This window comes from Crocodylus porosus, unplaced genomic scaffold (genome assembly GCF_001723895.1).
Source record: "Crocodylus porosus isolate Cpor-Errol unplaced genomic scaffold, CroPor_comp1, whole genome shotgun sequence".
NCBI classification, from domain to species: Eukaryota; Metazoa; Chordata; order Crocodylia; family Crocodylidae; genus Crocodylus; species Crocodylus porosus.
In genome coordinates this window covers 4,031,052-4,044,443 of record NW_017728923.1, presented here as the reverse complement: position 1 = coordinate 4,044,443, position 13,392 = coordinate 4,031,052, and the positions used below count along the sequence as shown (strand labels likewise).

The 13,392-nt window shown below is 40.3% G+C and overlaps 1 protein-coding gene across 4 annotated transcripts in view; it reads left to right on the top strand.

Annotated features, from left to right (window-relative positions):
* Window positions 1-13,392, top strand: part of RAB11FIP3 (RAB11 family interacting protein 3) — a 160,342-nt gene that overhangs the window by 42,476 nt on the left and 104,474 nt on the right. For all 4 annotated transcript variants that reach the window (XM_019539971.1, XM_019539974.1, XM_019539973.1 and 1 more), the window contains exon 2: window positions 6,013-6,106. In XM_019539971.1, coding sequence (XP_019395516.1) covers window positions 6,013-6,106 — 94 coding nt within the window. The remainder of the gene's footprint in view (window positions 1-6,012; window positions 6,107-13,392) is intronic.

The following is a 13,392-nucleotide window of genomic DNA, read 5'->3' as shown; positions in this document are numbered from 1 at the left end:
ACCCAAATAATACTTTATCTGATGCCTTCTGTTAAGACTGACCTAATGATAACTTTGGGTAACTAAATGGAAATAGAATATTGATCTAGATGACCAAATGTGACTAGAAAGTCATCCTAGGTGTCTCAGTCTGTCTTCAAAATGCTTTGTGGGTGGGCAGAATTGTACATACAGACCATTACAACCTTGGTCTAAAAGCTTTTCCCTGGCGAAAGACAATTTACCAACTTATGTTTCATACCAGTATGTGTGTAACAGATTTATGGGGCTTCCCCTTGAGGTATGTTAAAACAAATTACTTTCCAGCTTTCTTAACACTACAATAGTGCATTCTCTGAGAAGCCTCATCGTTCCCTAGAGACCCTGAAAAATTTCTGTTATGGTCCTGACTCCTGCCAGACGGTCTAGAAAAGAATATGGGTCATGTGCCAGTACTTGGAGTAAAATCAGAGATGTTACTGCTTTGCAACATGGACTAGAGCAAGTATAATCAGGTACTGAGGCAAGGTCAGTAGTTGTCCTCAATTGCCTCTGAGTTATTGAAGAGGGCTGGTTAAGACTTGCACAGAGGGTTATACCAGGCTCTTTTTAATCTGGGGTTCAATAGCTACCTATCATTTTAGTCAAATTTAAGTCACTGGATATTCTTTGGAGCTGTGCATGGATCACAGGAGCAGCCTGTGCTGGGTTGGAGACTTAACATTTTTTCGGGGTGGGGGGGAGGGCTTCTCTTTATACTGTGACTTTCATTGTAGTAGGGCTTGACCACTGCTTGAGGTGATATAAAACAGTGGTTCTCAAGCTCTTTTGTACCTCAACCCATTTGTAAACATCAGTGGCCAGTCCTGACCCCATGCCCCTCACTCCTGACCTGCTGCCCCCAGGCAGCTGGTGGCTGTGTGGGGCAGGGGGGGCCCCAAGCAGCCCCTAGGCAAGGTGGTACTGTGCCAGCCCACAAGGGAAAAGCTACCGTTTCCCACATCTTTCTTCTTTTAAGGAGAATTCATTTTAAAAGTTTGATCCATTTTGTTCACAACCCTTTCATGTATTCTTGTGACTTACTTTTGAGTCTTGACCCACAGGTTGCCATATGCTGGTATAAAACTTAGGGGTGCACTGATAGAGATTTTGAGGGCTGATACAGATAGCAGATTTTTAAGGAGGCATATTGGCTGATACTGATCCAATTTCTGATACAGCTGCGTGCAGCTGGTAAGTTTGTTGTGATGGAAGGGGAGGGGGGCAGATCAACATTTCCCCATGGCAAGGGAGAGAGGTAGTGGGGCTGGGCCAGACGCTTCCCAGGTGGTGCAGGATGGAGCTGCGGCTTGTCTTGGGGGCAGCTTCCATCGCTACGTGGAAACCAAGAGGGCATGGGGCGGGGGGGATGTGCCCCCAGATCTGCATTGGGCGGGGCAGGAGGGCTGCAGCTGCAGACTGGGCCGGGCTCTTCTTAGCAGGGGCTGGGCTCGGGGTGAGCAGTGGCAGTACTGGCAGTACTCACAAGCTTGTGAGGTTAAAGAGGAAAAGAGCAGGTGGCTTAATGACTTGTCAATTAAGAAATTAGCTCCTTGTTTACAGGTGCCAAGAAGGGGCTGGAGGGAGATAACAGCTTACTTGAACCTCCTGGTGTTGCTTGCTTTCTGCCTCCCAATGCACAGCAGACTGCAGTGGGCTAGGAAAGGCCTTCCTCTGCTGTTGTCACCCCAGGCTTCATGTGGGCTCTGTTGCCTGTTGGAGCTTGCCACCACTTCCTTCCCCGTCAGAAGCCCTGGGGAGTGGGTCCCAGCAGTAGCTGTGTCCCAGCAGCTCTGAACAGCCCAAGGCCCCCAGCACCCTGTGCTGCTCTCTGAAGGTGGCTGCAGCCCCTCCTCCAGGGCAGGGCAGGCACCTCCCAGGGCTCCGCACCCCCACAGCAGGGACGAGGTATGTGGTATTGTATTGGTTAACCATTTAACCAGTATAATTAGAGGAGGTTAAACAGATAGTTTTTAAAATAGTATTTAGATCTCTAGTGGCATTCCTGGACTCCTCCAACACCAGCAGTACGGCATGATTTGATCTGATGATGGATCCCACAGTCATACCTCCTGCCATGTGCATGTGGCCTGTCTGGAGCATCAGATCTTATCATCCCTTTACCTGAACATCTAGGGGGGCCCTAACAGTGCATTGTGTGGGACCCTGTGGCCCTCTTGAAAGGATCTCACGGCACCCCAAGGTGCTGTGGCACTCTGGGTAAGAATCTGTGCTCTACATAATGGAATGGCAATTTCTGATTTGCTTTTGTGTGGGCAGACTTGTCATTTTAAATAGATGATTTTTCATCTTCTTTTTCATTTGTATTCTTAGGGAAACTAGTTGGTGACTATTAATGTTGGTACAAGGCTAAAAATAAATGCATCTCTTATACTTGTATGCTATTTTCCTAGGCAAATACTCTATATAAGCATACTTATGCAGCATACTAAAGCATACTTGCATTTCTTAATTTTTATATTGTCATGTTTTAAATGGTTATGGCATGCTGTTACTTTTAGATTATTTTTAATGTGTAATTTTGAATTTTATTTGGATGGAGATTTTGGGATTCAATTTAACTGTGCAAAACCTACATTTTAAAATTGATTAGATCTGTTATTTTCAAATGCAACCTTTTTAAAATACATTTTGAAAGTGTTCTGGATATATTTATTTCTTTTTATTAAAACACACTAAACATTAACTATATCTAGTGAGTTGAACTGCTTTTGATTTATTTGTTGTTATTATGTCTGTCAAGATTTTGGAACAGTGATTCCCTACCAGGGTGCTGTGAGACCCTGAGTGCCTTGATATCCTTTCAAGGGTTCCAAACAGTGTTAGTACTGTCAGGTGTGCAAACATGCTTTGCAAGGTGAACCAAAAGATTTCAATTAAGAATCTATAGTGTTAAAAACAAATACCACACAACAGGGCAGAATGAGTTCTTTGCAACAGAAGAATTGCTCCATTATTTTTCTGTAGCCACATGGAGTAAAAAACTAAGAGCTGGAATTTTTTGAGGGGTACCTTGAGTCTGTCAAGGGGTGCCTTGAATCTAAAAAGGTTGAGAACCACTTTTAGAACTGCTAGATCTCATCCACTTGCATCTAGTCTGAGTTCATAGATTGCAGGAAGAACATAAGGGTTTTGACCCTGCCCACTCCCAACACTCAGTTGGTTTCTTAAATTAGAATGAACTTTTCATTGAACTGAAAGGAAAAAGTTTCTAAACTCTAACTAGATAATTAGTCAGAGACTTCCTCCAGTTCAGTTACTTTTTTTTTTTTTCTTTTAACTGTGGCAGCAAGCATATAGGTTAGCATTCATCTGAAGTGCTTCAGCAGGTTAAGACATTACTGTAATGTTATAATTTCAAATTTAATTGTGTATAAGTTTGCTTAATAAAGATTAAAACATTTGGTCTTCAGTCACACATTACTTCCCTCTCCTTTTCCCGTTCACTTTATGCCACATTAGCACTGCAGCAGGAACTCAAGGGACTGGAATATCTGGCATGAGTATACTGGTATAATGCTGTCACTTGACAGGAGGAGCCAGTCTGTTTATGCCTACAGGTGGAAGAAGCTTATCCATGTGGTGTGCCACTGGCATTGAACAATAGTGCATTTAATGCCTCTCCCTGGTGTTGCCAACAACTGGGCAACTGAACCTCTGTAGAAACTTTTTTTTTTCTTTTTGAACTGAATATTATTTATAATTTATGTTACCTTTTAGTGCACATGAACCGTAACTGACAAGAAATTAGAGCTCTGCACCAGGCAAATATAGGGCCATTGTTACCTGACTTGAGGTTTGCATCTATTAATGCAAGTTCTCCTGTTTATTTTAAACATACTTTTTCAAATTTGACTGAAGAGGGTATGTGAAACGGGTTGAAATGTTTTGCGGTTACCTCTCCATGCTCAATAATCGCATCCCCAAACAGGGAAAGTGCATGTATTTCCTTTCCTTTTCCACTTCAAATTAAAAAAACCCAGAACTTCATTTTCCATCTCTTTCTTCTTCTTTTTCCCCCTACAATCTCTCTTTTTTTTTTTTTTTTTTTTTTTTTAAGGGGAGAGAATGCTCAGAGCAGTTATTAGAACAGGTATTAGTTAATTTTCACACTTGGGGCAGATAAACTTGAAATGAGGGAAGCAGGTATTAATTTTCTCCAAGTATTTTTACATACTTTTCAGCCACGCATAGAAAGAGCTGATTCTATTGTCCCTAATTCCTTACAAGTCAGACCATGCTTTTACCCTTACACTGTAAAATCTATTAAATCTTCATGAAGTAATAGTAGCTGTTACACTTGTCCCTGTCAAATCTAAGTAGTTTTCTTACCATCTTATTCTGGATTATTTTTTAAGCAAAAATATTCAAATGTGGAAAACTCACAATTGGAGTAAGCAGGCCTACTCTATACAATGCTTTTTAGTTTCATAAGTTATTTTGCAGAAGAGTCGGGCACAAAAAGTGTTTGTGGTTTTTATTGCCTCTCATTTCCTGTGCGTTAAAGGTATGTTAGCAATTGCTCTGCCTGGAATGTTTTTTGAAGGAACATTCTAAAGTTTCCAAGGGGGGAGAAGAGGGGGGCAAAGCATGCATAACAACTTGTGGGAACCACAGGCAACTGATTTAAAATGTCACTAACGTGTGTGTGTGTGTTTTGAAATGCAAATCCTGTGTGTAATAAAGATGATACATGGGCAACTCTAAGGGACTCTTGTTTTTAAATTTCTTACAGTCTATATGTAGCTTCTCTTGGCCTCATTCTTTCAAATTTCAGAAAATATAGATGCAGTTTTTTCTTAAATGGTTCAGTGAATCATCTTTGCTCAGTAGTAACAAAAATAGAGACATAATCAAAGAAATAGCAACATGTAGTTCAGAGCAGTTTGTCAATAAATGCTAGTTTGTATTAATGGATAGAAAAATTTAACAGGGAAGCTAACTTCAAGTTTTCTAGTGGGTTCCTATAAATGGCAAGTTTGGAAGTAGGAAGGGGAGTCTGAATTGGAAAAATCTTGACATTCTTTTTTTAGTAGATATAAAACCATAAGTAGTTCTCTTTGCCTTTTTTCTGTCTGGCTTTCTTTTTTGTTTGAGCTAGCTAGCATATCTGGCTTCCAAATATTCCCATTTCCAGCAACACTGAGGCATTTGCTAAAGAAGCAGTCTAGGGAAAAAGTGTCTAATTGTTTCAAGTTCCTTGGTGTAAACTATTGTATAATCTTTCTTGAAATAAAGTCACAGTAGCAGGAACCCTTAAGGGAATTAAATGTATGATTTTTTGAAGTATTTTGACTGTTGAAAAATTACGTTAGTTTTGCCTTTTAATTGCAACTATTCTATTGGAAATGCCAAAATGATCATTGCCCATTTCTAAAAATGTCTCCCATTATTCCTTTTCTACAATTTCAGTATTAACATATTCATCCTTGCTGGTTGACATGATTTTTATGCATAGACATACCCTCAGAAAGATATTTTTCTAATTATACTATCTAAATACATAACACAGATCAGTTCATTATTACAGAATCTTTTTAATTGGGACCTCCTGTTTAGCAGCATATTGTCCCAATTAAACAGGAATTCCCATTAAGACAGAACTTTATAAGGCAAGGAGCATAGGGGTCAAAACTGAAACAACATTATGTTGACTGATGTTCATGATTCTTTGTTACTTTTCATAGTTTCTTTTGAAGTTCTAAATTCCAGCTTTAATTTTGAATGATCACTTGGTTAAATACCAGTTACCCCCTTGGCAGTCCCTGCTTTTGCCTCCACTAAGAGGAATTTTTGTTAATGCTGTGTTGATTTAAGTAGAGCTCTTTTTAGTAATGGTTAGTAAGCTGAATCTGATTCCTGGGAGGATTTCCAGTAATGCACATCCGATCAACAGGCTTCTCAGGTAGGTGTTGTATACTGTGTGTTGAAATGCTTTGTCGTAAAATTGTAATTCTTATTTTGTAATTGCAGGTGAAGGACTTAACAAAGTACCTTGACCCCAGTGGACTTGGAGTAATCAGCTTTGAAGACTTCTATAGAGGGATTACAGCTATTAGAAATGGAGGTTAGTTTGTTTGCTGTTATATTATAAGCAAAAGGAGAGACATCAAATTAAAAAACTATAGAACAACTACTTGGTGAAAATACTTGCTTGGCTTCCTGATTTCAGCTAGTGAATTTATAAACATAGTGCATGGGTCAGCAGGCTACGACACATGGGCTGGATCGTTATGGAACTGTCTTCAGCAGTATTTGGGTGTGCAGGCCACCAGTGGAGGGCAGGCTCTCCCTATGCCACACTGCAGCTTTGGTGGCAGGGAGAAGAGGCAGAAATGTCTGGGTCCTGGTGCTTGCCTAAGCTGGCTTGTTCTGCCCCCACCCCTCTTCACCAAAAGGTTGTCAACTCCTGGAATAATTCATTACAACTTGAATTGTGAAGACCAAAAACAAAGGAAACTAGTTTTAGCTGCATTTAAAATACAAATGTTGCTCTAACACCAGCATTGACTGCATTAGGCTTCTTGGTAAATGTAGTTATTTGGGCACCTATACACATGCAGAGAGGCTGCTCCGATGTTGCAGTTGCAGTGAGTTGGAGCAGACTTGATTCATCAAGTCTGCTGGAGTGTGGTAACTACTGTGCTCCAGCAAAGTCCAGTGTCACATGTATCAGCGTACCCCTGCTGAAAAATGGCAGCAGGGGTGCTTTAACTAAGGCTTATTCAAGCTTTGGTTAAAGCGCTCTCGCTACCACTTTTTTCAACATGGGGATGCTGATGCATGTGATACTCCAGGTGCTTTAATTACAGCTCTCCAAGCCTCTCTAATTAAAGCCCCTCCTCCCCCCCACCTCCAGAGCACATCTATAAACGCCCTTAGTTTCCAAACTTAATATGGTTTGTTTTTAATAGTTGAATCTTGTAAATTTTTAGTAAGGAGTTGGTTGATAGGAGTACAAAGTCCAGAGACTTAAACCTTAATGAAAGTGGAGTTAAGTCAAATTTCTGGATTAAAATGCGGAACTTCTAAATTGCTAAATGTGCTAATCTTTGCTGTCCATAGCATGCAGAAGTGATGTCTAACAAGGAGCCTAAGCAATAAGATTTCTGTGTTAGTTTGCTGCTTATGACAGCCGAGATTCTTTTCTATGTTTAGTTTAACTTATTTATGATAAGCTTTTAAGAGCATGTCATGTTTGTCAGTGAAGTGCCACATGTGCCTATGGTGTCTTAATGTTTCTGCTACAAAGATGACCTGTATGCTCCAACCAGGAGGACTTATTCAGAAAGGAATTTCAGGAGGTGTTTTTGTGCAAATGGTGCCCTTGAATGGTTCTCACTGGGTTTGAATTGTTTAAACATTTTTAGTGTAGGCTATAGGTCTTAATAAGCAAAGTTCAAAGGGGGCCTTGTCATCAGGCTCAGTTGTTGGGGAAATTTATACAACTCTATGAAGCAAAAATAACGATTCCTAGGTTAAGATGCCAGTGCTGCTTGCTTGAGGTTTCTTTCATGTATTCTTGGTGACCTACGCTAGTAGTGTAGACTTTAGTATATTTTTAGAGCATCGGATTAATGAAGAGTGTGAAAACTCTGAAACTTCTTTAGGAATGGTTGGGTGCTTGGCATATACTTAAAAATCTTTGAAAGAGGGAATGACTTCATGTTCTTTGCAGGTTGCTTTTTAGCTTTGTAATTATTCACCATCAGCTGAAATAATAGACTTAAGTGATTAGAATATAAATATTTACGTCTAATTTATTTAGCAGTTTACATATTGTATACCTTGAAGATGTATAATAGGAGCTGAGTTTAGAAGAGGGAGCAGGCAATACAGAGATCCATTAATCTGTAATAAATTGCTATCTGAGAAGAGGTGGCTTAAGTTTCTCTTCAATAATTCATTGCCATAGTGTTTGGTATTAATTAGATAGAAATAATGGACCTAGAGTTAGATGTTAAAACTAGACTTCATGTTTTGCAACAGCAGAAAACTTATTTGCTCAGAAAGTACACCACAATTTTCTTGAGTTTTTTTTAAATAAGGAGAGACATAAAAAGAAAAGCAAAGTAAGGTGGAAAGCATTTCTTAACAGCTCTGAAGTTGAACAGTTTTGCTTGCAATGGTCTTGGGCTTGTTGATCTTCAAAGGTGGGGAATATTGATTAGAGTTGTGCAATTTAATAAAGAAATGTGGGGGAAAAACCATTCTTGTAAAGCAAGGAGATGGGTGATCTTGCTGCTGGGGTGTCCATTTTTTTTTTTTCCAAATTCACTTGTTAAATGTATTCTGTTTTTAAGGCAAGCTGTCAAGTGGGGGTTGGAAAGGGGAAAACAGCTTTCTGTTTAAAGTTTACCAAGTTTGCAAAAGCAGGTCAGTTGCACAGAGGCATCTTTTACTTCTGACTTTTTTTCTTTTGGTCTAGTTCAATAAATATCTTGTTTCTTAGGTTGATTTGTCTCTGCCTAAACACCTACTCCATCCCAGGTAGTATAATTGCACTTTGACATCTATCCATTTAGTTCAGAAAAGAAAGAGAATGAATATAATATGAGACATCCTTACTGTGTTGCAGCACAGTGTAGAGATACCAGAGCTAGCTGTTACAAGCTTGCTTGTATCCCAGGAGCACTCTAGCCGTGGCAGTACAGAGCACTTCTCAGCCGGGTCAGTTAGCTGGCAGGGAGCTTCCATGCCTCTGTGGTCAGACCACCTTTAATACCCAGACTAACCCAGGCATCCCAACTTCACTGCAGTATGCTACATAGACTTGCTCCTTACAGGAGAAATGTGAAAGAACTAGAAAAAAGCAGAAAAGTCAACGATTCTAATCCAGGCTGCTGGGACAAGATCCTTTAGAAGGATACCATGAGGTGCGAGGAGATGAGCACAGACTTGGGCTTCCTCCTGCCTGGCCATTTACCTTCTAGCCCTGCTGCAAGGAGGTAAACACTGTAATGAACTAGTTTGTTTTTGAAATGGAGTGCTGTTCAATGCACGCAAGTTACAGCAGGGGTCTTGAGTCTAGCCAAGTGGGCAACCACTGCTCTAAATCCTTCTGGGATACAGCCATGATTATCTTGTTTCATTGCTAGTTCTGAGGTGCGTGTCCACCTGTAGCTTGAGTAAGAGGATTCAAACAAATTGAGAGGATGTTGGTGTCCTGCTGAACACCAAGGTTGGTTGTTTGTTTGGTTTTTTTTTTCCCTACCACCCCTCCAGCGAATTCTTCTCCATTCCGCAGCTTAAGTGTTTTACACTCATGGCACTAAAAATGAAACTGCTGTGAGTGCACAGAAAAGTGCGGATTTCCACAGTGAAGTGGTTAACAATATTGATTTGTTTTGAAGTCATGTAAGTTGTGATGATTCAGGAAATATGCAACAGGTAAGGTTCTCTGTGAGTGATCTCTTATTGGACCAACTGCATGGTTGTAGTAGATTTAGACAAGCTTTCAAATGAAATTAATTGTTCACCAGGTCTTTGCCTTAACAATATTAAGGCGTTGCTGTGAATGCCCCTTGGAGAGGCTTGCAAGATTTGTGCTGTTTTCAGGTTCTCTGCAAACTCAGGCTGAACTTACTGAATTTAATTTGCATTTATTTCACAATGGAAAACACGATGATAGCCTTTAAAAACTGCCTGATTTGACAACTCCCCTCCCTCCCCCTTCCCAACTCCAAGACTCATCTATCAAGGGTTGCTATCTAGTCCTCGGTTTTTTCTACCTTTTTTGAAGAATACCAGCAAAGTATGCAACTGTGTTCAGGAACCCTCTTTTTTTTCCTTAGTCTCTGCTGGTTACAGAACCCAAGAGGGCATTCTTATTTCTATTGTTTTCACCAGTTAGGCATCACTTCAAGAACCTGAATTGTATATGTTGCCAGAAGATTTTAGTTTGTATTCTAAGAACCATCATTTGGCCATAGAAATAACCCCATTTCCCTTTAGGGCTCAGCCTCTTTCTCTCCCTTTCTGTTGATCTACTATTATGAGTCACTAGCCAATTGCCCATCAAGAATGACTGGGAGTTGAGGGAGGGGGCTGGGATGGAGTGCTGCCACTTAACGCCTCGTGCTGCGGCTGTTCTGCCTCTTGCAGAGAGCGGGGTGGGGGAGCAGATGCTAGTGGTGCTGGCCTCAGCTCCCCCACCCTCTGTCTGGCCCTCCACAGGGCTTTGGAAGCATGGTGGCACTCCCTCACGCTTGGAGCACTCTGATAGACTGACGGAAACAGCCAGTCGGAGTGTGAATAAAGTGTGACAGACAGACGGACTTAGGCTTTTACAATATTAAAATTTGGAACACTACTACATTTAACCGTTTTAATTTTGTTGAACTTTACCCTCTTAAAAACAACAGTTAGAACTAGGCAGAGTACATCAGTTCTGTATCATTTTTGACATGAAGGACGTTAAATAACTGGATTTCTTTTCTTTTTTTAATGACTTAACTCCTGTACTTTTATCCTTCCCCCTTGGCTTTCTCTGGTTTTGATGTTCTTGTATAGTGTAAAGTATGTTGTCAAAATCTCTCTGGGTTTCGGTACAAGGAGGTCTTGCTAATGAGAATCATGCTTATTTTTAACAGGAGATGGTACTGGGAGTAGCCTGTGACCCTCCTTCTCTAGATTAGGAAAAAGGAGAAATTCTGGGGGGGTGGTTTTGCTTTTTTAAATAAGCTTGCCTGATCTAAAAGATGCTTTCTTATTTGGGTAGGACTTTCTCATTCTTTTCCCTCCTCTCCCCTCTTCCTATCCCCCTTGTCTGGGAGAGACTTGCAGAGGGATGATCCACAAGTGCTTCACTGTTTACCAGGCTGTTTATGTTGACTGACTAGCTAGCTAAGCCAGAGTGTGGTCACAACACCAGCAAAATTTTTGTAGTTATCTGATCTCCTAATACTGTTGTAGAGGTCATTTACCCTACCCTGTTGGTCACCGGAGGAAGCTGAACTACTTACTTCTATAATTTTTATATTGATTGATTGAAGTTGTTAGACACTAGGAAAATAAAATAAATCACTGTGCTTTGTTAAATAACTCCTATAATTTAACTTCTATTGGCACTGTAAAGGAACATATATTAAACTACTGAATTAATACTGAAGATGGTCACTCATCCTTTCATTAAAGTGAGGCAATCCCTTTAGAAGACTAGTGCCTACAGTATACTACTACACTTACTAACAAGCCCCTTCCAGTTTAATTCACTGCTCAGAAAAGAAAGAAGACTGGTTCATGTATACTGTAGAAGTCAGGCTGGAGTGGTGATGAGGTGGTCTACAGTCTGTAGTGAGTCTCTTTTTTTTTTTTTTTATCCCCTGCTTCAGCTGTGTTTTTTGTATGTTTGGTATGGCTAAATGACCTTTGACCTTCCCACTCTGCTTGAATCCCGTAACTGTCAGTGAAGCCATAAATTTAAGTGTAATGGAACCAGTCTTGTTGCAGTGGCCTAGGGCAGGTAGCACTGACCACTTTTTTTGCTTCCTTGTGGCATCCCCCTGGCTCCTGAGAAATTAGTGCTTGCTTATTTTTCCCGCATTCTGTTTTCTTAAAGTATTATGGCTTTAGGTGAGAGTTGCTTAGCATGATTTCACTAAGTCTAAAATGCCTTCTGAATTTAGACACACAGACGTGCCCTCATTTTTCCAGCATACGAGGCTCTTTCCACCCCCTTCCAAAAAGGAGGACTAAAATGTAAGGTGTTTAATACACAGAAGACATGCAACAAAATAATTTTAAATCATATTAAGAAAAGCTGATCAAATTTCAGTCAAACTTGTTTCCAAAACGTTGTCATTTTTGGTGGGTTCGCCTTCATAATCTAGAACATACAGTACCCATGATACAAATCCAGAAGAGTAAAACTTGTTCTGAAACATCTTGAAGTTGTGTTGCAGTATCCTCTGTCAGAAGATCTTGTTACATTTTGGCAATAGTGGGTATTCTGCTACATGAGACATTCCTATGGTGAAATAAATTAAAACGTGTGTGTATGCAGTTCTGTGTACTATTGCAGTACAGTTTCAATAACCACAAAGGATTTCTTTTAACCATTGTTATAGAGTTGGTGGTGGTTGTTGTTTTCGATTGGCACTCTTCTGTCCCAAGTGTGCAATATACATGTATCTAGACATTATTTATAGGCCCTTCTGGAAAAATTCAAATAGGAAGAAGGCCTCGTAAAAAGCCAGTGAAGTATCAGTAGTGAGTCTTCAGGAAAATCTAGGGAGTAGCTGGAAAAACTGATAGCAGTGAAAGTAAAAGACTTAAGTACATGTAGTGTCAACAAACTGAGCTCTACACCTTGGATAACCTTTGGGGGGTGAGTTGTGGGGGCAGAGGGCATGGAGCAAGAGTGGAGAAGATGGGTGGGGGGCAGCAGTCTTACCCAGCTGGCCACTTATGAGTAGTCCCATCTGAGCCATTTCCAATGCTCTGCCTGCCCCAGCTCTGATGTTAAAGCAACAGCAGCTGGTACTGTTTTGAAGTTGCTGCTGGGGTGTGGACTCCATGGGGGTTGGGCAGCAATTCTAGTCCCCCTCTTAACTTGGCACCCAGTGCACCCTCTCACCCACTCCTAGTTACAGTACTGACTGCACCTTAAGTTGAGGTGGTGTTAGTTTGGTGATGGTTTGACATATTGCAAATGGAAGTCAATTAGTTAAAAAATGGCACTAAGGAGACTAACTAGGTTTGGAGCTGGAGGGGAGCTTAGAACCCTTGCAGTAGAAGCTGGATACAATAGAACATGCATTTAAAAAAAAAAAAGATGATGTAATTAATACCTTTTTATTAGACCAACTAAGAAATTGCAAAAAAAAACCCAAAAAACTTTCTGCAAGTTTGGGCTCGCACACACTTCATCAGGCTCAGGGAAAATTTTAAGAGTAAAGAAAATACATCCCTGAAACATGGAAGATGCCAAATTTTAGCTGACTGATTCTAAACTTCATTTCTGAACAACAAGGAAGATTTCTACACCTCCCTGCTTGCCATCTGACACTGACAGGGAAGGAATCCTGCCTGATCTGTACAACGAAGAGAAACTCGGACATTCTCATGGATCCAGTGGGACTGATTTTCCATCTTCAGCTTCCTCTGTGTAAAAATGAAGTTTATTTCCTACTTATAGGGACTTTTTATCATCTTTAACTTTCCCTGAGCCTGATAAAGGGCATGTGAGCCTAAAAGCTTACAGAAAAAGGTATTTTTTTTTTTTTTTTTTTTTAAACCAATTAAAAAAAGTGTTTTGTCTGAACCAAGCATTCTAGAGTTTTATATAGACACTTGAACTTAAAATGAATTAGATTTGAGAGGATAGAAAGTTTAAATTTGCAAGCCAAGATA